Below are 26276 nucleotides of genomic sequence, written 5' to 3'. Positions count from 1 at the left end.
GAACTGGCTGGATCCCATTGCTTGGCATCGATGGACCTGGTGTACCAAGAGACCAGGCCAGCTAGCAGCCACCCAGTGTGTGTCTGGACTTGTTTTCCCTGCCTTTTTCTGCTCCTTTTAGAGTCTGGCTGAATGGCCCCAGTCTTTCTGTTTTGCCCCAGCCAGGACTGGACCTCTCCATGTCTGGCCAGCTCCTCTCCCACCCGCCTTGATAAACAACCTTCTCCCTGCTGGGAACCACAGCAGAAGGCTGTTTTCTCCCTCCTCCACCCTATGATGCCTCCCTCTCCCCTGTCTGGGCTACCTTCCCAGGTCCTTGGCTAGGAACCCATGTTAACTCATCCCTGGTCCACCTGAAGAAAAAGGGACTCCCTGAAGTTTTGTTTTTAGCAGGAAAACCTTGTTTTCAAAACAAATTATTACCCAGAGTTTGCCAGTTTACAGAACAGATAAATACGGATGTTTACTTGTTAATTATGGCCAAACATTGGAAAGAAAGTAAATTTCCATCTGTGGGGACCAGGTTAAATTAAATGACGGTGAAGTTAGAGGACTGAATACTATCCAGTCACCTAAAAACCCAAGTCATATCCCAAGAATAACAGCAAATGTTCTGAGGGGGGAAATCTTCATTTTCTATGGACAATACTCGCTTCACAGTTCCATTCTCGAGCAAAGGCCGGGATCGCTGCTCGTTCTGTTCAATATGACTGCCTTTTATTTAAAATCCTCAAGTGTTTGCTCTATATTTAAATGTGGTGACTAAAGATCTTGTTTTATTCCAAACACAAAGGTCTCTTGGGATATAAAAGTTTGGGATGTTAAATGTTAAACCTTGGAAAATCCCAGGCACGAAGACAAGTGCTACCTTTAATAGAAATCGGAACTTCATGTTTTAATTTAACTTAATTTTGTTCCTTTGTGGCAGGCCTCACTATGTATTCCAAGTGGGGCTAGAACTCACTAGATAGACCAGGCTGGTCTTGAACTCACCAAGACTCACCAGCTTCTGCCTCTGAGTGCTGGAATTAAAGACAAGCTCCAACATACCCAGCCTGAGTCTATACTTTGGAAAGAATAAGCAGAAGACTGATCATTTTGGCCCATGTTAATAAGCCAGTGTAGTCACAAGTATTCGTGAACCAGTTGCATGTTTTTTTTTCAAGGGGGGCGGTGTTTGTTTTTAAAGTTTATTTTTAATTTTAATTATCTGTATGTGTGTAGGTATGTGCACATATGTGCTGGGTGTCTGAGGTGGCCAGAGGTGTCAAATCCTTTAGAGTTGGAATTACAGGCCGTTATAAGCCTCCCACCATGGATGCTTGGCACTGAACTCAGATCCTCTGCAAAAGCTTTAGATTCTTAGCTACTGGGCCATCTCTCCAGCTCCAGGTTCATTTGTTTTGAGATGGGGTCTCCCTACTTAGTCCAGGCTAGCCTCGACCTCTTGACCCTCTGTTTCAGCCTCCTGAGTGCTGGGATTAAGGCATGCACCACCATGGTCAGCATCCCACTTATTTTTTGCGACCTGGTCTCTCACTGACACTGGAGCTCACTGACTGTGCTAGACTGGCTGTTTGGCGAGACACATCATAACTCAATGCCATCCAGCCATTCAAACAGGCGTGAGAGGACAAACCTAAACTCTTCAAACAATGTATTTCAAGTAAGCTATGGGACTCCCTGCCCCCACCCTGGGGAAGGGGAACTCATTTCTCAATCCCCCTTGAGTGAGACTGGACACATAATTGCTGAGGACGGAAGAGAAAAACTAGCCTTTCATCCCAGCACACGGGAGGCAGATTAGAGGCAAATGGATCTCCGTGAGTTCGAGGCTAGCTTGGTCTACAGAGCAAGTTTTAGGATGGCCAGAGATACACAGAGAAAACCTGTCTTTGGAAAAAACAATAATAAAGAAAAGAGAAAAACAATCATTTTACAGGGGAGGATACCAGTGCAGGGTATCTTCATGCCCTTAGGTAATATGGCCAGTGCCAGGCCCCATGACACAGGTCCCTCTGAGACAATACAGTAAAAAGGGTGTTTGCCCTCCCTCAGCTCCAGTATAACCCAGGGAGAATGGTGGTCAAGCATGCTAGCTGTCAGCTTATAAAATACTCAGCCAGAGTTCTTTGAAAGTGGAAAGTGAAAAACTTGACAAGTGAGCTGATATCATCATAGTGAGCACCTCTGACCCCAGACTAGGGTTGTGAGGGCAGGAGGATTTGGAGTTCAAACCCAACCTGGACTGCATAAGGAGACACTGCTTCATAACAAGAGGGAAAACTTGAGATGTGAGGAGTGAGGGCTGGGGTTGTGGCTCAGCTGGCAGAGTGCTTACCCAGAGAGCCTGAAGCCCTGGGTTCACCTCCAGTACTGTATAAATTGGATATGATGATGCATGTCTATGATCTGAAACACTGGAGGCAGGAGGATTGGAAATTCCAGGCTAGCCTGAGCTACATGAGATCCTGTGTCAAACACCCTGATTGAAGCTGGAAGGACAAGAAGTCAGGGGCTGGGGGGTGGGGGGAGATACAGGGTTCAGTTCAGCTATGCCCAGGTCCAGAAGGCCTGAGGCACCTGCCAGCACTGAAAGCTTGATCTGCAGCAGTAATAAATGGAGCTGAGGTGGCACTGGGAAGGCTCAGTCTTACTGAGGGATGTGGCACTCTGAGGGCTCCAGGCTGCTCATCTCCTTGTCCTCCTGCCTCTCTTCCTGCCATCCTTAGCCATCTCTGGCTTTCTGGCCCTCTAATTAGTGGGCACGCATAGGGACCACAGCTTCTGTTTAGGTAAAAGGGAAGCTGTGTGGTTGCAAACAGCCGCCTCTGGGAGGACTATTTCAAAATGGAGCCTGGACTGAGGGTAGAGGAGGAGCCAGGCCCAGATTGGGGTGTCAGTGATCTTGCACAGTGGAAAGATGGGGGTGGGGGGTTGTTCTCAAGTATGAGGCTCAGAAGCTGGTTCTGGTGGAGTGCCTACCTCACAGGCTGGATGTTGCAGCCCAGGCAAAATGTTGAGGCCCGGGCCGACCCACGTTTGGGCAGCCACTGTATCCCGGCCCAAGCTGCTGCTCCGGTCTGCGGGTCGGGGTTCAGCAAGAGCAAGGGTGAGGGCAGACTCGAAGAATGGAGACCAGACAGGGTGTGATTCAATCCCGTTTATTCTTCAGTCTCTCTTCCTCTAAGTGTCTCCTTCTCTGTCTCCTCTGTCTGCTGTGTCTGATTCTGTCTGGAGCCAAGTGTCTTCTACCTAATGTCTGATGTGTCTGATTCTCTGATCTCAGTCTGATTCTGATCTGTTCTGTCTTTGCCTTTTATATGTCTCACTTCTAAGCCATGCCTCTAAGTTACACCTTTAATCATGCCCTTAGGTCTTGTCTCTAACTCTGATCTCTATACTTCTAAGTCATACTCTTAAGTCACACACCTTTAATCTCACACACCTTTAATCTCATGCACCTTTAATCTCGAAGTATCTAAACCAAGATTATCAGAGTGTGCTCAGCTGTTGTAGGCTATTGTAATCCAAATCTCATGTCAGGGTATATGGCTCAAGATGGCTGCAAAGCTGATAGCCGCTTTCTGCTAAAAGTCGGCCCCCAACAGCTGGAGACTGTAGGGTTATCTGCTTCCCCTGGAGCCATAGTGACAGGCTAAGGCTAGATATAGAGTTCCCACCATGGCCCGTTCTTGTGTATCCTCAATTCCTCCGGGTTCAGAGCATCCTCACCCAGCCACATCAGGACCTTATAAGCTGAGGTAGGATCAGTGTGGCTCTTCCACCTTTTCTCAGCTTCCCTTATCAAAAAAAGCATCCAGAAGGCTGGGTGACGTGGTACACAAGTGTATTTCCAGCATTCAAGGGGCAGGGGGGTCAGAAGTTCAAGGTTATCCTCAGCTACAAAGTGAATTCAAGGCCAGCCAAGAGTACTTGAGATCCTGTCACAAACAAACAACAGCACAGAGCAAGAGGATGTTACTGAGAGGCCCCTAGTAATACGGGATTATTTGATCTGGGATATTCTGTTCCCCAATATCCATGGGGAACAGAAGCTGGAGAGGGTGGGAGAAAGGAGAAAGAAAGGTCTCTCCTTCTGGTGCTACTACAGGAAAGAGCTAGGCTAAACGTGTCACAACTTACCAGCCCTAGGCATGGGGAAGGCTGAGCTCCCGGACCTGTGCAGAGCAGGGTAAATGCTCCAAGCCTCGATTCACACCAGCCAAGGCTGGGGACCACTCAAGAGAGGCAGGGATACATGACCACCTCCACTGTCCCCATTTCTGACATCCTGCCTACTTTACTCAAAGCAGGAAGTACAAGGCTGGGTGTAGCTCATTGGTGGAGACCTCACGGCTCTGTGAGGAACAACAGATGGTTAATGGTGATTGGGGGAGGGAGCAGCAGTCTCTTTAGTGGTATAGCACCCACACTCCTGTAAACAACCCTTACCTGTGCTACTACTGCAAGCAACCTTAATGAACTCATATAGACTCTCTCTCTCTCTCTCTTTCTCTCTCTCTCTCTCACACACACACACATACATACACACTCATATGCTCACATACATGCTCATACATAAACACACTCACACACACTCATGTGCTCACAGTCACACTTATAAACACACACACACTCATGTGCTCACACAATGTTCATACATATATACACACACTCATGCATTCACAGTCACACTTATACACACACTCTTACATACTCACACTCTTACACTCACAGTCACACTTATAAACACACACTCTTACATATACACAGTCATATGCTCACACACATGCTCATACATATACACACTCACACTCTTGCACTCACAGTCACACTAATAGACACACACACACTGATGGTAATGTTTAAAGTAGCAGACAGAAACTTGGTTCATTTATGAACTTGTAAGAGAAACTTGGTTCATTTATGTAAACTAAGTGGACACAGGGCCACCAAAAACACAGAATTCTAAAAATAGCCCTGAAGGCCACTCCCAAGAAATAACAGACTTGGGCTATGTAAGAGATGGCACTAATTAAAGGAGATGCCATGAAGGGAGTGACCCAAGCAGCTGACCCATCCCACGCAGCATGGACACAACCCTCCAGGCTCCACTGTTCCCTTCTCACAGTCTCTTTCAGCAACCTTCAGTTTTCTAACTGAAAAACAACATTCTCCTTTACGGAAGTGGCATTGTGAAGAATCATGGTTAATCATCACTGTCATGGGCTGCAGCTACCCAGATTGGGGGAAGAATATGAATGCTGAAGTTTAGAACACAGCTGGCTGGTACAAGTCCAGTCCATAAAACGGAATCAAAGCTGGTTGCAATGGCACACGTCTATTATCCCAGTGTAAGACCCCCTCCCCCCCCCCCCCCCGCAAGGGGACCCTCACCCAAGTCCGGACCTGCATGCCCCAAGGACACACGAGAGACCTTCTTGAAGCAATTGCAGAGGAGGTTTAATGACGAGGGCCCTCGGGCTGGAACATATCTCACACAGGAGATAGAGGTTCCGGCCCTGGACCCAGGGAACTTGGGATATTTATCGGTAGGGGTTGGGGAGAGCAGGAAAATTTGGCGCGGTTACATATGATTGGATATTTCAAACATCAGCAACTTGCAGAACTGGCAGAACTTGCAGAAACTCGGACCTCCCAGAAAAGGGAGGGAGAGAAAAGTAAACACCAGATAGCCCATTACTCACTTGGGCTTGTTTGGACTTGTCTGGGCATGCCCTTGTATGCCTTTATTTTTTGTCACCCTGCCCCTGCAGGGGCTTAATATTTTTATTATGACTATATTTAACAAATTGTTGGTGGTCTTTGCTGACCATGAATTTTTGTTATTGTTACAATGCTGCTTTCAAATTTTGTTCTCACACCAGCACTGGGGAGGATAACTCAGGAGGATGTTGAGTTGAGAGGCTAGCCTGGGCTACATAGTGAGATTCTTCCTTACAAGGCAAACAATCAGGGAAGGAGTGATTGTTTCATGGGTTAGAGGCAGGAGGTCCAGAAATTCAAGGCCATCTTTGACTACTCAGTGTGCCTTGATTGTGTCTCAAAAACAAAATAAAAAAGGGCTGAAGAGATGGTTCAGTGGTTAATGGATCACATTGCTCTTTCAAAGGACTTGAGTTCAATTCCCAGCACCCAAATCAGGTGGCTCACAACAACCTGTAACTCCAGCTCCAGGGGATTCAATGCCACTGGTTTCCAAGGCAACCTGTTCTCATGGCACATATCAGTAGACAGACATACAGACAGATTGGCTTCCAAGGAGACCTGCACTCAGCAATATCCACAGACAGACACACACTTAAAAAATAAAATGAATGGATTTTGTGGGGAGCAGGTTTCAAGATAGGATTTCTCTGTGTACCCCTGACTGTCCTGGATCTCGCTCTGTAGACTAGGATGGCCTATGAACTCAGAGATTTGCCTGCCTCTGCCTCCTGAGTGCTGGAATTAAAGGTGTCAGCCACCATCACCTGGCTATAAAATAAATCTTAACTAGAAGGAACTGAGGGTATTTGAGACCATCTGCATTGCAACAACCTGCAAACAAACAAACAAAAGAAAGAAAAGAAAAAAATAAGAAGAAAATCCAAACCAAATCAAAGACCTGGGCTGGAGGTGAGGGATCACTGGGGCTCAGTGGCTAGAAACTTTAACTAGAGTCAAGCTCCAGGTTCAGTAGAGATCTTGTCTTAAATGAGGAGGAGGAAGAGACTTGAAGACAGCAGACATTAAGCTTGGGGATGGCTTCCCTTTGGAGGTGAGCTGATCCAGGCTGCTTACTCCATTAGAAACGCCCAAGGCTTGAGTTAGTGGTTCCTTTAAGGCTAGGGGCTCCTCGGGGGACAAACAGCTGCCTTTTTTGTTCCAGTTGGTTGTAATCATTGCATTCAGCTGAGGCCCTTAGAATTCCTTCACAAGGACCAAATCTAAAGAACACTGCCATCTAGTGGTCAAAAAACACTACCAGGAAACTTAGGAAGAAGCCCTGGGCTCCTAAGGGACCACAAAGGCAGAATTGGCTCTAGACTTGTTGGCAGTTGATTGACTGAGACATCTTATGCAGCTCAAGCTAGCCTCAAACTCTCTATGCAGCTGAGGCTGGCCTTGAACTCCAGATCCTCTTGCCTTCACTGCCAGAGGGCAGGGTCACAGGTATGTGTCCCCACATTACACTAGCACGTCACCTCAGAGGGAAAGAATGTCTCAGTTCTGGCTCCCAGGTTCCCTGGAGTGAAGGATCTGTAATTGTCCAGATGAAGAAACTTCCACAGGGAGAGATGAGCTGCCTAGTCCCAGGTCATGGCTGGCCAAGGACAGACCTGATAATCGTCCCAGGACCACCAGGGTTGAGTTCGAGGTAAATGCCAGAGGATCCACAGTCAGTTCCCTTTACCCACCTTTACCACTGTCTGCAATGTAATTCCAGCTCCAAGAAGTCTAATGTCCTCTTCTGGTCTCCCCAGGTACCTAGACACACACAGCACACAGTTGCAGACACCACACATACTTATGCATTGTGGCAAATGCTATTAATCCAAGCACTTGGGAGGCAGAAGCACGTGCTTCTCCAGAGTTTCCGGATAGCCAGGGCTACATAGTGATGCCCTGCCTCACAAAAGCAGAGAACAATGGGCACTTTATAAACTTCCTATGCACAGCAGACAGTTGCAGACAGTCACATGGCTTTCTCCTGGCTTGGGAAGATGGAATTCTGGTTTTCAGTGTAAATGGGCAGATCTCCACATCATTTGTGAGGTGGATCTAGTTTCCTCTTTCCAGCTTCCTAACCCCAGCCTAGGTCAAGAGGCAATGACTGTGTGGATCATCAATTTCCCCCAGGATCCACTTAAGATGCTCTGACATCTGAAATCTCTTCAAAAGCACCTGAGACACCAAGTGTGTCCAGCATGGTCTGGGCCATCTCTCCAGCTCCCAGCTTGGCAGCAATGTCATACCTCACACACATGTGGTTTTTTTGAAAGTTACACAAGGGGCTGGAGAGATGGCTCAGCAGTTGAGAACACTGACTGCTCTTCCGGAGGTTCTGAGTTCAATTCCCAGCAACCACATGGTGGCTCACAACCATCTGTAATGGGATCTGACACCCTCTTCTGGTGTGTCTAAAGACAGCTACAGTATACTCATTACATAAAAACAAATATTAAAAAAAAAAGTTACACAAACTTTTTAAAAAGTGGTAACACACACCTTTAATCCCAGCACTCTGGAGCAGAGGCAGGAGGATCTGAGTTTGAGGTCAGCCAGGTCTACAGGGGGCTGCAAAGAGAAACCCTGTCTTAAAAAACAAGACAAAGGGCTGGAGAGATGGCTCAGTGGTTAAGAGCACTGACTGCTCTTCCAGAGGTCCTGAGTTCAATTCCCAGCAACCACATGGTGGCCTACAGCCATCTGTAATGAGATCTGATAATCTCTTCTGGTGTGTCAGCAACAGTGTACATAAAATAAATAAATAAATAAATCTTTAAAAAACAAAACAAACAAAATCAATCAAACAAAAAGCTACACATAGTAAACACTTCCTTGTTTCACCAAGCAGCTCTGCAAAGGAAGGGGCGATCTCTGAGGGGGAGGGGAGGACTTACCAGCCCTCCATCTGTGGTTCATGACTTATGTAAACGTTAGTGAGTAGTGGATGCTTCGGATATCTTTACTCCAAATAACTCACGCTGGGTGGCTCATTTTGTCCCTATAAGTACCACAACCATTTTCTGAAGACACTGTTATCTCCCAGACCTTGAACACTGAGAGGTTAAGTAAAGCAGCTGGGCTGTGCTGGAGTCCAAACCCTACCAGACAGAGTACCCTGTCTTCACAGTGGCTTCCCATTTTTCTAACTACTTCGAAGTCTCATCTTTTACATTCAGTTCACTTGGTAGTGTTTCAAATACACAGTCTGTAGTGAGAAGAAAGAAAATCACTGATCTGGCCCAATGATTCTCATTACAGGGAGGCCCAGAGAGGGCAGTGGGCTGCTCAAGATCACATAGCAGAGAATGGGCATGTGATGGGCATGTGACCTTGAGTGGGAGGCCCTAGCAACACAGGCAAGCACAGCAGCAGCTTGTGGTTGAGCAAGCAGTACCAAGAACACACAACAGACACTGTCAACAAATGCAGCTTGACTTTATTGCATGGAAGCTCGAAGGGAGCCAGCAGGGAAGGCCTGTCTGGGCAGGAATTGCATGGCTGAGCTGGACTGAGCAGTTGGTGTTCCAGATCTGCGGGGAAGACCAGATCAACAGCCTAGGAGAAAGGGAAAATAAGATGGATCAATGGCGCCACCTACTGTGAATGGGAAACATTGCATTTCAGTCTGTTGCAGACTCTCTGTACTGCCCGTGGTAATTGGAGTCTGAAAAAGCGAAACTTTGTATGGTTAGTCTGTTACAAAATAACCAGATGTGGAACGTTGGGTCTGGGTGAGGGACAGGAGCCAGCTCTTTCCACACAGAGCTTATACATGTTTGACACCTCCTAGACTAAAAAGTCAGAGAACTGGGCTTGGCCAACTTCTGTAATATCAACACTGGAGATAGAAGCCAGAGGATCAGGAGTTCAAGGCCAGCCTGAGCTACATGAAATGGTTAATAATAATGATGATGACTGATGATGATGATAAAAATGCCAGGAGGTGGAGCTGCATTCCTTTAATCCCAGGACGGGGAAGACATTGGCAGGGGGAATCCCTGTGAGTTTCAGGTCTTATATACAGAGTGAGTTATAGGACTGCAAAGGCTATACAGAGAAACCCTGTGTGTGGGGGGGGGAACCCAGCAAATTAACATAAAACAGGCATGATGAAGGTGAGGTATGCCTGGGGAGGTGGAGATAGGGATGATCAGAAAACTCAAGATCATTTTCACTAAATCTTGAGCTCAGGCTTAGTCTGGGCTACAATGAGACCCTATCTCAAATGAACAAGCAAACAAATAAAGACACTATATATCATTCCCTTTGTAGGAAGTATCCAGACTCTCCCAGAGCAGCAGGAAGCAAGCAGACTGGCATCATCAGAGGAAGCAGTGTGGGTGACTGGGGAACCACTGCTGATGGGCATGTGTTTTTCTCAGATAACGAAAACGTTCTGAAGTAGATATGGGTGTGGTTGTGTTCCACTAGGAATGCATACAATGCTTATGAATGGCGCCCATGAACACGGCTAACTACTACATTATGTCAACTGCATTTTCACCTTGATAACAAAAGCCAGAAGGAGCAAAGCTGGAAGGGTTGAACTCTGCCATCAGCAGGCGCCACTTTAGTTACAGGGGCTGTTCGTCCTTCCTCCCAGTCCTTCTCCAGAGAACTTGCTTATCAAACACAACCTTTTTTTCAAAATTAAACTAACACTTTTTGTTTTGTTTTTGTTTTTGTTTGGTTGGTTTGTTTGAGACATGGCTTCTCTGTGTAGCCCTGGCTGTCCTGGAACTAACAATGTAGACCAGGCTGGACTTGAACTCAGAGATCCACCTGCCTCTGCCTCTCTGCTGAGATTACAGTTGTGTGTCACCACCACCCAGCTAAATAAAAATTTTCTTTAGAATGGGGTTGGTACATGTGTGTGAAGGTTGGAGGACAGGTTTATTCTCTCCTTCCACCTTAGGTGGGTTTTAGAGATCAAACTCAAGTCACCAGGCTTGCACAGTGCCTTTACCCAAGGAGCCTCATATACAACCTTACCTGGAAGTTTACCTGGGGGTCACACCTGTAATCACAGCATTTGAGGAGTTAGGGTAGAAGGATTGTTGCCACTTTCAGTAGCCTGGGTTATACAGGGAAGCTCTATTTTAAAATCATTTTTTTTTTTTTTAAATAGAGAAAACCTTTACAAGGAGGTTCAAAATGCAATAAGGTTGTTTGGAGATGGAGGCCAGTGCCCCACCCACTCACTCAACCCAGAAAACCCAGGGATGCTGGACCATACTGGATACACAGGTCCAAAGCACAGCAAAAGCTGTTGGTGGTGTCATCCTGTAGAGGGCAAACCTTAAGGAGACTGCACAGGAACCAGGAAAGGCAGTGGGGCAGAATGGAGGGGTTTGTCCCCTTCATAGATGAAATGTTAGGTGCATAAAACATATCCAAGTCACAGAGCTGAAACTCAGACTTCATGCTTGCTCATTCCTGGACATGGGCCTAATCCAGGGCCAGAAAAGGCAGGGGAAGCAATAACTCCTATTTACTTATTTATTTAAATTTAGTGTGTGTGTGTGTGTGTGTGTGTGTGTGTGTGTTTTGAGTGTGTATGAGTGTGTGTGTGTTGAATGTGCATGTATAGAGGGCAGAAGATGATTTGAGAGATTCAGTTCTCCTCTACCACAATATGGGTCCTGGAGATTGAACTCAGGTTGTCAGGCTCGGTAGCAGGCACCCTCATCTGCTGAACCATCTTTCTGTCCTTGTTGTTTTTTAATTTATTTTTTTGAGACAGGGTCTCTCTATGGAACCCAGGTTATCCTTGGCTGTGAACTGGATCATCTTTACCTTTTAATTTGCTGGGATGTACCATATACACAGAACACATGGCTTAGGTTCCAAATGCTCGCATTAAGGAGGATGCTCTACTCAAAGGGGAACCTCCTATCCCAGTTGATTACAGCTGGTCTCTGCCAGGGGTCCTCGTGGGTCACTGATAGAGTCAGCACTACGGTGGTAACTATCATGGTGGTAACTATCATTTACATGCTCACACAGACTGCCTGGCTCATTCCTTTGCCACCCAACTACCCACGTGGGACTCTGGTCAGGTCACTTGCATTCACCAGGCCTCATGTTTCTCAGTTCCAAAGAGGACACAAACCACCAAAGTGACCGTAGTAACTCATGCGTCAGACACACTGCGGAGGAGGCAAGGGTGCTGGACACAGTAAGGACTGCTGGGTGGGCAGGTGACTGTCCTCCCTGACGGAATGGCACTGGCACTGGTCCACTCCTGCCTCCCCCGGACCTGTCAGGCGGAAGACAACTTAGATGGGTCACTGACTCTGCACCAAGCTGGGCTAGATCTACATCCAGCTCCAAGTGGAAGGGAAGGCAGGGTGAGCATGAACTCATGCACAGGAGTGACAGAGGCATGGGACACAGGCATCTACTGTGAAGGGACAGTCACTTCACCAAAGTAAGAGGCTCACCATTCCAGAAGGGTCACACACTCTAAACTTAAACCATGCTGACCAAGCAAGGTGCCCCTCAAGTCCCATGGGACCCTGGGAACATAACACGGAGCTCTGTCTGCTCACAGGAGACCTTCAAACCCCCTGAACTTCTCGTTTGTACTGGACAATGATGATGCGCTTGTGACCTTTCCAGAGTAAAGCAGTGGGCTGAACACATCAGAGCACCCTCCTACCTCTCTCAAGAAGCCCAAGTTCAGTCTGAGCACCTCAAATCCAGGAAGCCCAGTTGCAGTGTAGTGCCAACTCAGTGGTGCGAACATGGAGGGGTTTTCTATTACAGATGCCCTCTGGGTGAACTTAGGCAAAGATTCCAAACCCCAAAGAAATTATAATCTGAACTGCTTCTGGGCTCAAGCCTTTCAGAGAGGGACCCCAGGAGAAGCAACAGGCTTGTGTGACAATGCCTGGGACCTCAACCCACCTGCCTCTTCAGTTTATATCCGGAAGGACTGGCTACTTGGGGCCAAGGTAGGAAACGGCCTTTCCTGTTTTGTTGAGGGTTGCCAGGAGGGTGTCTGAGCTGTGCTCAGACTCGATGCAGACCTTCTTGTTGGGCAAGTCAATGTTGAACTCCACTCCTGCAGGAAGAAGCAAACTGGGATGTGGGAGAGGGAAGCAGGACCCTTCCACTCACTGGAACAGAGGTCAGCCTCCTTAATTATGCCTGTAACACCAGGCTTCTCTCCTGGAGTCAGGGAGCAGCAAGCTCCTTCTGTTTTAGGTACTGTGAGCATGACGGGCTCTGCTGCAGGCTTTTCTCTGTGTGTAAGAAGTTTTGGTAACGGGGCTTGAATCCAAGGCCTCAAGAACCAGGCAAGTGAGTAGTCCACTCCTAAGTGCTTTCCTCAGCCCCTCAGAGTTTTCTTCTCTTCCTCCTTTCTCCTTCCCCTCTTCCTCCCCCAATCCTACTATCACTACTACCTCACTTTCCTATGCTCACGCTAACCTCCCAATTTAGCTCGTGAGTAGAGGTGCCCCTAAAGGCCAGAGGTGTGGGGTCTGGAGTTTTAAGTGGTTGTGAGCCGCCAGATGTGGGTGCTAGGTTTTCTACAAGAGAAGTACTCTTAACCATCGAGGTATCTTCTCAGCCCCGGAGCTACTTATTTTTATGTTTGTGAGTCTTTGTCTTGCATGTGTGTCTGTGTACCACATGTGTGCTGTGCCCATGGAGGTCAGAAGAGAGCATCGCTTCCCTTGGTTGTGAACCACCATATGGTGCTGAGAAGTGGGTCCGGGTCCTCTGCAAGAGCAGCTTGTGCTCTTAGCTCTCCAAATGCTTGTTTTCAAAAGCTCATCACATTTTAATAAGAACATAGGTGTGTGTTAACAAGTATGAGTCTGTGTTAGCAAGTGTGAGTGAACAAGTGTGTGGAAAGAATCTGCATACGAGCGTGTGTCTCTGTGTGAGTGCACATGTGAGTGTGTGGGAGGATGAATGTGTGTGAGTGTGAGTAAGGGACTGTATGATAGTGTATCAGTGAGTATACGTGAGAGTACATGTGAGTGAGGTGAATGAGCACGTGTTGAGGATGTGCATGTGTGTGTGAGTGTGTGTATGTGTCTATCTGTGTAAGAACATATGTGATACTCAGAGGACAGCTTAGAGTCAGATCTCTCCTTCTGTGTGGGTCCTAGAATTAAACTCAAGCTTGGTAGCAGCATCCTATCCCACTGAGTATCTAATGCTTGTGCTCTCTCTGTGTCTCTCTGTCTCTGTCTCTGTCTCTGTCTCTCTCTCTCTCTCTCTCTCTCTCTCTGTCTCTCTCTCTCTCTCTCTCTCTCTCAATGTAGTACTGGGTCTCACATGTGTATTCTACCACTGAAGCCCTGGGGCTCCGCAGCCTTTCTGGTGTGTGTGCACAGCTTCACCCGCAGGTCTCTTCATACTTTTTATTTTGAGGAGATCTCACTAAATTACCCAGAGTAGCTTTGAATTTCTCAAATTCACTCTACAGTCCAGGGAGGCCTGAGCTTGTGATTTTCTTGCCTCAGCTTCCCGATTAGTGTGATGACAGGCCTGGTTTTTTTTGTTTGTTTGTTTTTGTTTTGTCTTTGGTTTTGGTTTTTCATGACAGGGTTTCTCTGTGTCACCTGTCTTGGAACTCACTTTGTAGACCAGACTGGTTGGCCTTGAACTCAACAGAGATTCACCTGCTCCTGCCTCTAGAATACTGGGATTAAAGGCTTATGCCACCACTGCCTAGCTGTCCCTTGCTTTTCAACAGCTCTCCCAGGTGTTCCCACATCTGCTCACTGATTTGATCCTTCTGGGGACAAAGGATTGGGTCTGCCTGCCATTCTAGAGTCAGTGCACCCAAGCCCGCGTGGCCATACCTTGCAATGCTTCCACACTGTAAATTGGAGTAGAACTGTGGGGCACCAGCTTGAAACATGTGGGATGTTAACAGCCACTGCCAAACTGCCTTTCTTGTCCAACCCCAACCACAGAAGAAACGAAAACCCACCATTCCCTCCTCTAAAATGGCATGTCAATGAAAAGGCCTGGGTAGCTATGATCAGGACTATTACAGGCCTTGGCTTCCCCAGCTGTCACAAAGGGGCTAGGATTAGCCCCAATGCTCTTTTCAACCTAAGTCAGCCCTTAGTCTGACTGCCCAGGTCCTAAACAACTCAAAAGCCCTTCGACTGTCCTCAACAGGAGAGGCATAAAGGAGTGTCTTAGGGTTTCTTTTGCTGTGATAAAAACACTATGGCCAAAAACAACCTGGGGAGGAAGGGCTTTATTTTGCTTAAACTTCTACATCACAATCTATCATGAAGAGTAGGTCAGGGCTGGACATCCCTGGAGGCAGGAGTGATGCAGAGGCCATGAAGCAATGCTGCTTACTGGCTTACTCCTCATGGCTTACTCACCTTGCTTTCTTATGGCACCCAGAACCACAAGGACGGGGTGGCCCCACCCATAGTGAGTTGGGCCCTCCCACATTAATCATCAATGAAGAAAACATGCCAAGGTTTGCTCACAGGCCAGTCTGGTGGTGGCATCTTCTCAGTTGAGGTTCCCTCTGCTGAAATGACTGTAGCTTGTATTATGCTGACATAAAACTAGCCAGTGCAGGAAGAAACTTATCAAAGGTAAAGGCCCCTCAGTACCAGCAGGGCTGTTTAGCCCATGGTACAGGGCGTGGCTACAATCTCTGAATCTACATATAAGAAAAAGTTACAGTTTCGAACTTCTAAGAGGGTGCTGGAAATTGACCCCAGGGCTTTCGGAAGAGCAGTCAGTGCTCCTAACCACTGAGCTACTTCTCCAGCATCCCCTATTTCGTTTCTGAAGTGTCTCAGGCACATGCTGACAATCTCAGATCTCATCTGGGGAGGGCCAAACCCTGGGGAGGGAAGCCTATAGCCGTGTGGGAAGTCAGCAGCCAGGCTCTCTCCAGAGTCTCAGATTCTTGTGATCTCAGTGTTGCTGGCCATGGTAGTTCTTGCCTATAATCCCAGAACTCAGGCAATTGAGGCAGGAAAACTGTTGAAAGTTTGAAGTCTATCCTGGGCTACCCATGGTAAGTTCCAGGCTAGCCAGAACTATACCGGGAGACCCTGTTTTAAAAAAATAAAAACATAAAATGAAGACCTCCCAGCTCACAGGGCTCAGCAGCGGGTCCTGACTCGCCCTCCCCTTGGGGTTTGGGCAAGGCACTTCCCCTCGGCCACTGACTTCCTCTGTCCTGTTCCACCGTGGAAAGTCCCACTCTGGACTGACGACATGAGAGCCGTTTCACCCCTCAGTGGTACTGTTACACTAGGTTTTGTTTATTTACAAGTTGTAGAAATAGGGTCTCCCTTACTTCTGTAGGGTCTGTAGCCCAGGCTGGCCTCAAATCCATGGCAATGCCTTGTTTGTCTCTGGCTCCCAGGAGCTAGGATTACAGCTGTGAGCGGCCACACCAAGCTTTGCTTTGCTTTTACAAACTTATGGTTTTATTTTCTTGCAGTACTGGGGGCTGGATCTAGAATGTCATACACGCTACGCAAGCACTCTGTTGAGGAGCTACACCCCAGCCTCTTCAGTCATTTTTATTTTGAGATAAGGTCTCCCTAAATTGCCCAGGCTAGCCTTGACTTTTGATCCTCCTGGGCTTCTGGGTTTACAGGCATGCACCACCAGGCCTGGTTGTTTTTACTCTGTGTATGTTGTCACACTGGAGATCACCAGTATACCACCTAGCACCTCTAGGCTCCAGAGCTAGACAGTGTGACCGAACACCACCTCTGTCCTGCAGGCTTTGTGAATTCAGCCAAGTCATTGTACTCATACACTTCCTGTTTTCATAAAAGATAGTCACTGGGCGTTCAAACAGAGGCTAGTTGATGGAGTCCATGACTACCAGCTACACATCGAGACCCTGAAGAAAGAGGTGGGGGAGGGGAGTGGTGAAAGACTCAACAAAATGGAGTTGTATATAGTGGCACAAGTTTGTAATTCCAGCATTCAGAAGGCAGAGGCAGAAGGATTACTGTAAATTTAGGACCAGCCTAGTCTATGTGGTACATTCTAGGACAACCAGGGCTACTTAGCAAGGCTCTGTCTCAAAAATAAGCTAGGTGTAAGGGACAGGGGAGAATTGCAGTGAATGAGAGAGACGTGAGGTGGCTGCAGTGGGGTCCAAAGGCATCCATCCCTGTGTAAGCCGAGTGCACACAGGCACACACATTTCAGTTTCACTGTTAGTCCCAGCTGAGCTCCAGCTGCAGCAGATCCTTCTAAGCCTCAAGCATCTGAACATGACTCCTGTGTAACAGTCTCCCCATCCCATCTCCAGTGGAGGGCCACTCACCTCCCAGCTTGTTGAGGACCCGGGAGACAGCTTCGGCACAGCCCTCACAGGTCATGTCCACGGAGAACTCGTGCTTCTGCAAGAAAGAAAGATTATGAGATAGGCTCTAGAGTGACCTATACACTGTCCCAGGGGCTCTAAGAGAGTGGACACAATCTCACTGGAAGCCTATCTGTGAGTCCAATCTAGTCAACAGGTGGGGGTAGGGGATGCTGAGCTTCCATGTATTACAGGCAGTACCCACAGAGAAGATCTCTACAGTGTCTTTGCAAGGTCTGGCACCTGATGAACTGTGGCAGAAATTTTCCTTTCCAATCTATTTGCAACGGGAGGCCTGTGATTGGACAGGGGAAAGGGAGGCGGAGCTAAGGGTAGAAGAGAGGGAGCGGCAAGAAGAACCGTGGGAGAGCAACTACGAAAGCTGCCGTAAAACCAGCGTGGCTTTAATTAGCCATACGCAGAGATAATATCTAAAGGTTAAGATAATTGGGATAACTTGTCAAGCTTTGTGGACATCTTGTGTTTTGAGATTTTATTGATATGTTAGTCTGACTGTCTAATTATAAGCCTTAGGAGTTTTGATTTTCCTGGGTGATCGGTAATGTGGTGGCTGATCGCAAGGGGGATGGTCCTTGCGTGGGGCTGGCATGGCCACGAAGGGAACTCAGGAGCTCCTCCTTCTCTTGAACCCCATCAAAGGAAGCCCCAAACCAAAGTAGGGCCCTTGAGTACCCTCACTCAGATGGCGGGCTGCTCTGCTGCAGTGTATTCCGGTCTGTTTTGTATACTGTTTTGGTCTGAATAGTTTCCGTGCTACTTTGTAATCTATGTGCACCTTTATTTTAACTCTTTGAATAAGAAGCCAAGAGCATAGAAACACCAGCCCAAGACCCCAACCACCAGTAATATTGCTGCAATAACAAAATGGCAAATAACAAACAAACCAACCAACCAAATAACAAGAACAAAACAATGGCTCTCCCTCCCGCTGCTTGATTTGTTGTTGTTGTTGCTGCTGCTACATTGAGAACAGGTTCTAATTATGTAGTCCAGGCTAGCTTGGAACTCACTATACTATTAGCCATACACAGAGATAATATCTAAAGGTTAAGATAATTGGGATAACTTGTGTGTATTGAGATTTTATTGATATATAAATCTAATTTTAAGCCTTAGGAGTTCTGATTTTCCTGGGTTATGGGTAATGTGGTGGGCCTCAAGCTCTATCTTCCTGCCTCAGAAACCCATGTACTGCATAAACAGGTACCCAACAACATACCCAATTCAATGCCCACCTTCCCATGAAGCCCATCATTTCTAGGGCAGGCAGAGTGAGCGCTATCTGAGTCCTCGGGAGCACAAATGTCCCTGACTAGGTAATATTTGCATACACATAATGAGGTGTCTAGGGATGGAACGAGTCTAAACAGGAATCATATTTATATCCACAGCTTAAAGGTAACTTCATGTTAATGTTGTTAATGAGCCGTGTTTGGGCACCTTGTGGCATCAGGCCCCTGGCTAGTCTGAAACTCCCTATATGGTCACAAACTCACAGAGATCTGCCTGCCTCTGCCATTTGAGTCCTAGGATTAATTTAGTACTTTAATCTAAGCACTTGGGAGGCAGAGGCAAGATTAAAGTCATGGACCACCATATCCAGCATACTTTTTCTTTTTAATGTATATATGCATGTATGCGTTCATAAATTTATACACACCCGGTATGTGCAGGACTGCACAGAACTCAAAGGAGGATATAGCATCCCCTGGAACTGGAGTTAAAGGTAGCTATGAGCCGCTATGTGATGGTAGGAATATAGACTTGGGTCCTCTGCAATTCCTTTGTGAAAATTAGGAATCAGCAGTTCAGAACACATACTGTTCTCCCAAAGGACCCAAGTTTGGATCCCAGCATCCCTGTTAGCAGGCTCACAATGGCCTGTAACTGTAACTCCAGGAAGATCTGATGTCCTTTTATGGACTCCACAGGCACCTACACACATACGCACATACCCACACATAGACACAGGTATATACGTATAATTTAAAAACAAAAACAACAAAAAAAGCTAGGTGGTGTAGGCACATGTCTTTGATCCATCCACACTGGAGGCAGAGGCGGGCAGATCTCCAAGTTTGAGGCCAGTCTAGTCTACAGAGTGAGTTCCAGGATACACAGAAAAACCCTGTCTAATAAAACAAAACAAAACAAAAAAAAATCAAAATAGGGATAGAGAGATGGCTCAGTAGTTAAGACTGCTTGTACTCTTTCAGAAGACCTGAGTTTCTAGAACTACGTTGGATGTTACAGTTACCACCGTAACTCCAACTCTAGGTGAATTTGAAGCCCTCTTATGGTTTCTGCACACAAGTGGCACACACACACACACACACACACACACACACACACACAAATAAAAATAAACCTAAATGATAGTAAGTAGCAAGTAAATATAGTTATTCACTTATTTGCATGTGGGAGTGTGTGCCATGGCCCAAGTGTGGACGTCAGGAGCCGTCAGGCCTGGCAGCAAGGATCTGTACCAGCTGACCCATCCTGCAACACTCATGTCCCCTTGTTGTAGTATTTTCTAGCTTGAAAAGAGCATTCATTTCCTTCTGCTCAGGGTTCACTAATGTGGTGAGGTCATAGGTGCAAAGGCCGGAGGGGAGAAAGGCTTTCTTTGCTGCAGGCAAATCTTAGCACAGCTCAGCTCCCACAACCTGACTCAGAAGAAGCTCTGAAAGGGGACTTCAGAGGATAATTTTTGCTGTTCGAGGAGCTAAAGTCAACAGTTATCTGAGGACCAGACAAGAAAGGACTTTTTTTTTTTTTTACAATACAGAGGTCAGAGGCCAGGGGTCTGCTCCAGGAGGCCAACATTCCAACCTCTGCCTACAAATTGTGCAACTAAACATGAAGACAGAAAGTTGGCCTAAGGGACAGCATGGTCCAGTCTTCACAAGGGTATCCCTAGACCTGATCCACCTTCTGGGTGTCTCCCCAGTGCCACTAGACTTCTTACAAAAGGATCCTTTAGGGCTTGGGTTTGAGGCTCAGTGGCAGAGCACATACGTAGCATACACAGGCCCTGGATTTAACACCTAGCACCACAAGACAAAACTTTAAGCCAGGTGTGGCAGCTTACTTCTGTAATCCCAATCCTTGAGAAGCTAAGGCAGGAGGAATGCTAAAAGAATCATCCTGGGCTACATATTTGTTTATAGCCAACCTGGGCTACAGTGATGTTCTGTAACAACAACAAACAAAATAAATTCTCTTAAGTATAATGTATATATTAATGTTATACTACATATTGTTATATTACTATATATTATATATATATTACTTCAGAAAGCCAGTAAGTGGTATGATTCTTTTACAGACACTAGAACTGGAAGAGTAGGAGTGGAGGAGGAAGAGGAAGAAGAGGAAGAAGAGGAGGAGGAGGAGGAAGAGGAGGAGGAGGAGGAAGAGGAGGACACTGTTCCTCTAGAGGACATTGAGTCTTTGAACACTGGTGTCGATTCCTGATTACTAGTATCTGCGCATCTCTGATGTGCTGGACCCTCTCTAAACACTTTGTTACACTGTCTCCTTTAATTGCTACAATGATTCAACAAGCCAGGAAACTCTTATTCTTCCTTCTGAGAGATCAGGAGGCTGCAGCTCCGGGGTTAAGTACTGACCCCAGGAGACACAGCTCATGTGTAAGAAGCTCATGTGTTGGAGGGAGAACACAAAACTTGAACTTTTAACCAACAAGGTCCATGTTAAAATGGGATGGAAGCCTGCCTACCCAATCTATCTATCCTACTTGACCTATATGAACATAAGAGTCCCTACTACTTGGGGACAGATGGATGGGTCACCAGCTGTGCTATGTATTAGATGATATAATTCCAGTTAATACCAACCTCAGTCCTGAAAGGTCTGTTTTTCAGTCCCTATTTTACAGATGAGGAGATAAAGTCTCAGAGAGGCAGAACTTGCCTGAGGCTGCCTAGCTGGCAAGCCAAGGGCAGACTTTCAGGTTTCTGGGTTAAGCTTTGGTCTGCAAACCATCTTGGGTAAGACTTATTTCCCTGGCTAGACTGGAGGTAGCACTTGACCAGTATCTCCCTGCATTTTTCCATTGGTCTTGATAAGGTGCCAGTTGGTCTTTCATTAAATCTTGCACCAAGCACAGACAGGGTCTGAAGACAAAGGGCAGGAACCACAAGAACGACACCTGAGAGGTTTAAGGATTTGAACCAGGAAGAAGCCTCAGGTTCATTCCCAGCTGCTAAAACACAGAATCCTCCTGGGAGACCTCTGGGTTGAGAGGCACTGAGAGGAAAATGCTCCCCACTCATAATTCCAGCCAGCATCTCAGAAACCCATCTGCGATTAGTGCCTGCCCCCAAACAAGTACAACTGGTTTTGCCCAACACTTCCCAGGTGGTCTGGCTTCATCTTGGATCCTATCTAGCTAGTTCCCAACAATAAATGCTTTCCAACAAGCACTGGGTTTTTTTCTGCTCTTCTTGTGTGATGTGTCAAGGCCTCATGTAAGGCCTTCATTTAACTAAGCAATGAGGCTACAAGCGGCCATGCAAAGGAGTGGGGGTGAATTCAAAGGCAAGATAAGCGCTGCTCTCCGGCTCCTCAAACTCTGCTCTGAACTTTGGGACTTTCTGGTTGGAAAGAAAGTACCCTGTCGGCTCAGTGTTGTCACTGAGTGGAAGCAGGCCAGAGTGGGAAGGAGAGGTGAATAGAGACATGCTTCTTTGGAAACTCGCTAGCACGGCTGCGGGGGTTATGAACGTGGAAAGGACAGGTACTGGTATCCCTATGTGGGTTCTCTGCCCTACCTCCCTGCCTCAAGTTTACCCATCATGCAGAAAAGGATGGGCTGCCTCTCGAAAACTCTCTAGAGCGACCCGGAGGCCTGTGTTCTGCATTACATTGCTTTTTGCAGCTTTCCCGAGGGTCGCGAAGCTGGAGGATCGGTGCGGAAGGTAAACCGAGAAAAGACTGAAGCTCTGGCCACAGCCTGCGCCCTGACAGCAGCGTCTGGCCCGGAAACCGTGCATCGGGCCGGAGATAGACGTTCCCGCGGGCCGAACGGCCACTTACCGGCATGACTGATGCGGCACACACAGCAGCGGCGGGGGTGACGACGACGACTGAAACACCTCTCCCGGACACCAAAGCGGCGCTTCCGGAGAGCGCTCCTGGAAGCCCCGCCCTTGGGCCAACCCATCCTTCGGCCCGGCCCCGCCCTAGGGGTGGGCTCCACTTAGGCACCGCCTCTTCCGGAGTCCAGCTTCCGCAAGGCCCCGCCTTTTGAGGAAGTATCTGCTAAGTTCCGGTCCCTTCCGGCCCTGTTACAGCTAGGCTCCTCTCTTGGGCTGCCCTCCACTTGGTCACGCCCTCTCCGGACACGGAAAGGCCAGGCTCTTTTTTGAGGCCAGGCTGAGGCTAACTTGTAGAGACCAGACCTGCGTCTTCTACTGGTTCGTTTCTGTAACAAGGCCAAGGCTCCTGGAAATAAGATCTGACATTTCCTTAAAGGGACTATCTTGCTTATCACTCAACTCAGTCCCTAAACTAGAGTGGCCTGGCCTAGGGCGGCAGGCCTGTTGACCCAGCTACTAGAATGGCTGAGGCAGAAGATTTCTGGGTTCAAGGCTTACTATGGCTGCAAAGTTCAAGGCCATCCTGGACTTCTTGAAACCCTTTCCTGAAAAACATATTTAAAAAAAAAAATCCGGTGTGCCCTTCCCCCAGGCCTGAGCAGGCCTGCAAAGTCATTTATCACAATAGACCAAGCAACAGTAAGACCTAGGAGATGCATTGCATTACCAGCCTTGGCGCCTTGGAGCCTGCTACCTGAGCTAAGAATGGACTGCCTGCTGAGCTAGCCTTGACACCTTCCGGACTGCTGTCTCCTTGCCCAGCCCCTGGGCTGAACCGAGAAGAGACTGGGGGTGGGGGGTGGGGGGCTTCCCCTTTATATGTGAAAGCAAATTATTAAACTTCGGTCCTTGATCAAAATACTTTGTCTTGGCCCCACGTTTCTCTTGCCCTCCATTCCCATTCATTCCTAGGCTTCCTCTCAGGAGAACCCAGTAACCTATAGCTGCAGGCAGCTACAATCCGGGGCTGGGGATTTAGCTCAGTGGTAGAGCGATTGCCTAGCAAGTGCAAGGCCCTGGGTTTGGTCCTCAGCTCTGGGAAAAAAGAAAAAAAGTCCAAATTTAAAGGCACATAGTAAATCAGTACACAACTGTAACCCCAGTGCTTGTAAACGTTGAGCCAGAGCTGGGCCAGGTGGTGATCCATGCCTTCAATCCTGGCCCTCTGGAGGCAGAGGCAGGTGGACCTCTGAGTTCAAAGCTAGCTGGTCTACAGTGCAAGTTCCCGGTGAAAGGTCCGGGACTCCCCAGAAAGGGGGTCCACTTAAGTCACGGGATAGCACGCACCCAAAGGACACACGAGAGACCGTCTTGCTGTAAAGCACATGAGGTGGTTTATTAAATCAGAGCTCTGGGCCAGCCCATATCCCCATATCTCACATAGGGGATAGAGGGACTGACCACGTGGCTCAGGGGCATAGCGCTTATATATGGGCGGGGTAGGGAAAAAGCAAACTTTCGTGCGGGTGCACAGGATTGGTTGTTTTACTTTTTTGAACACTAGTAGGCCGTACCATGGGGGCAGGGTGTAGTTCCTCCCTTGGACAGTCAGTTTCTGGGATGTTCTTAACAGGCCTTTGTCCTGTAACTCCCCCTCCTCTGTAACTAATTAGATGGACCCAAACCTGCTGGCAGGTGCTTTTCTGCCCAAGGTCTAAGGCGAAAAATTTACACATATTTCATAAGATGGCCTTTATAATTTTTCACTCTACACTGGACATGCAAGGCTATGCAAAAAACAAACAAACAAACAAACAAAACAAAGCTGAGGCAGGAGGATCCAGAGTTCAAGGTGGCTGGAGCCTTTAATCTCAGCACTCAGAAGGGAGCAACACCCCTGCAGACTTGCCTATAGGCCAATTGGGTGAAACCAATTCTTCTGTTATAGTCCCTTTTCCAAGATGACTGTAGACTGTAGCTCGTGTAAAGTTTAAAAAAAAAAAAATCTATCTACTCTCCTCCTAAGAAGAAACAAAACAAAACAAAAACAAAGCCAGTGAGACTGTGTCCTTCCCACCCAATTAGGGCAGCCCCAGTAACCGAGTTACTTCATGGGTAACATGTGCCAGAAGGACAACAGACTAGATTTATCTCCTCCACCAGCCATTTGTGTCCTTGAGCTGAAGGCTAAGAGATGATAGATCCCTAAACTAAGGAGGCAATCTGTTGTTCTGTGTGTCAGGATGGGCTCAGTCAGAAACCATACTATAATTTGAACATAAAAGTTGTAAGAAGTTGGCTAACTGGGGAAAGCCTAAAAATCTAAGACTAGATGGATGTGGGGGGCAGAGGGAGCACATGTGTCTATAAGTAATCCCTCCCCCTACATTCCGGAGGCTGAGGCAGGGGAGTCATGAATTGGAGGTCAGTCTGAGCCTCATGAGTACCTGTCTTATATATAATGAACCAAAATAAAATAAATGTAAGAACATAATAGGCCAGGCATGGTAGTGAACAGATGAACATTGTTAATCTCATCACTTAGAATTGGGTGTTGCTGAAAGTTCAAGGCCAGCCTGGACTACATAACGCCATGTCCCAAGCACTAACAACCCTTCACCCTGATACAAAAGTGTGATGGATGTAAGCAGGGTCAACTGTCCAGAAGGGTAAGACATGGGTGTCCAAGAAATAGGTCGCCCTGCAGAACGTGTCAGGGTTCTGGCTGGGAGGCTTCTGGGAAAGCATCTGTATCCCTCATCTGTATCATCGGTATCAAGGGAACTGATACCACCCACTCTCTGTCTCCTTGCCCCAACTCCACATAACTTCTAGAGAACAAGGACCTCCCGTCTAGCTGTCCATGACAGAAATGTCAAAGAGGCTGATGCAAGAGCTAGTGCTGAGCACCGATGGCCCCGGACTTATTCTGGGGGAAGGGAAGCCAAGCCATCTTCATTTCACCTCCTGCGGTCAACTTCCTTTCCTTGCCCCTGACATGCCTCACTGAGAGTCCTCACCTGATGGATGTATAGCTTGCTTCTGGCCTTAATGCGGGTAGTGTTGTGATGACACCGCACACAGTTCTCTAAAATTCAAACTAGAACAAATTAGAATGTGGGGAATTGTCTGTCATTTAAAGTTTTTTTTTTTTTTTTTTTTTTTTCGAGACAGGGTTTCTCTGTGTAGTCCTGGCTGTCCTGGAACTCACTCTGTAGACCAGGCTGGCCTTGAACTCAGAAATCTGCCTGCCTCTGCCTCTGAAGTGCTGGGATTAAAGGCGTGTGCCACCACTGCCCGGCTCATTTAAAGTTTTGATAGCTTCATTTAGACTGCCTCTCAGAATTAGGGGAAAGGTTAGTCTATCTCTATTTGTTTGTCTATCTATCTATCTATCTATCTATCTATCTTTGACATAGGGTTTCTCTGTATAGTCCTGGCTGTCCTGGAATTAAGTCTTTAGATTAGTTTGCCTTGGGACTCAGAGATCTGCCTGGCTCTGCCTCCTGAGTGCTGGGATTAAAGGCATGTGCCACCACCAACTACCCCTGTAAGGTTTTAATTTTAAATTTTAAAAATAATTTTTCCAGGTTCATAATTTATTGTACAAATTGAGTATTACATGGTGGGTTCACATCAGCTTCTTCAGGCTTGGGACTTAACAGATGATGTCAGACATCTCAAAATCTATTTATGTTGCTTTCCCGGCTGGAGGGTTTCTAGGCCTTAACTTGAAGTATAAGACTAACAAAGCAGTGCCTCCGTGTGTGGCCAGGACACAATTCATTCTACCTGTGAGGGTATAAAAGTTCAATTTTTTTTTTTTTTGATACCTGTGAACTGGAAATGGTCATCACTTTCTGGACCAGCCATGACGTCAATCTTGCCCAAGTCACAAACTCTGCAGCTGACGTCCTTCCACAAACCCAGTGACCAGCTCAGCGAGACCAGAAGACAAATCTTTCCTGCACATGGCCGACAGGCCATGGTGACTCTTAAAAAATAATTTTTAAAAAAGTTTAAATATTATACTTATTGTGTGTGTGTGAGTTTGCACATTTGTTTACCACAGCATGCGTCTGAAGGTCAGAGGACAGCTCGAATGAGAGGCTTCTCTTGTGTTATGG

The 26276-nt window shown here is 47.2% G+C and overlaps 1 protein-coding gene, 1 long non-coding RNA gene and 1 pseudogene across 2 annotated transcripts; 1 reads left to right on the top strand and 2 right to left on the bottom strand.

Moving 5' to 3' along the window:
- Window positions 1-9155: 9155 nt before the first annotated feature.
- Atox1 (antioxidant 1 copper chaperone) lies at window positions 9156-22282 on the bottom strand. The gene is made up of 4 exons (XM_034504512.2): window positions 22148-22282; window positions 17027-17102; window positions 12646-12802; window positions 9156-9291 (listed from the first exon to the last, which is right to left on the bottom strand). Exons 1-3 carry the CDS (start codon window positions 22151-22153, stop codon window positions 12678-12680), a joined length of 207 nt encoding a protein of 68 aa, XP_034360403.1. The 5' UTR covers window positions 22154-22282; the 3' UTR covers window positions 9156-9291; window positions 12646-12677.
- On the top strand, window positions 12740-22154 carry LOC143442801 (uncharacterized). Its single transcript, XR_013111297.1, has 3 exons — window positions 12740-12868; window positions 20415-21848; window positions 21990-22154. It is a non-coding gene; the product is annotated as an uncharacterized LOC143442801 (long non-coding RNA).
- A 3558-nt stretch (window positions 22283-25840) lies between the features above and the next one.
- Window positions 25841-26022, bottom strand: LOC117712048 (ATP synthase F(0) complex subunit k, mitochondrial pseudogene; annotated as a pseudogene).
- Window positions 26023-26276: the final 254 nt, after the last annotated feature.

The sequence above is a fragment of the Arvicanthis niloticus genome, chromosome 6 (genome assembly GCF_011762505.2).
Source record: "Arvicanthis niloticus isolate mArvNil1 chromosome 6, mArvNil1.pat.X, whole genome shotgun sequence".
NCBI lineage: Eukaryota > Metazoa > Chordata > Mammalia > Rodentia > Muridae > Arvicanthis > Arvicanthis niloticus.
Note: the sequence above shows the minus strand (reverse complement) of the source record. Positions and strands in the feature narration are given on the sequence as shown.

Bases quoted from the DNA above. Each gene is read 5' to 3' on its own strand.
- Atox1 (XM_034504512.2), bottom strand. The intron at 12,803-17,026 runs GTGAGTGGCCCT...TTCTTCCTGCAG, and splicing joins GGTCCTCAACAAGCTGGGAG to GAGTGGAGTTCAACATTGAC.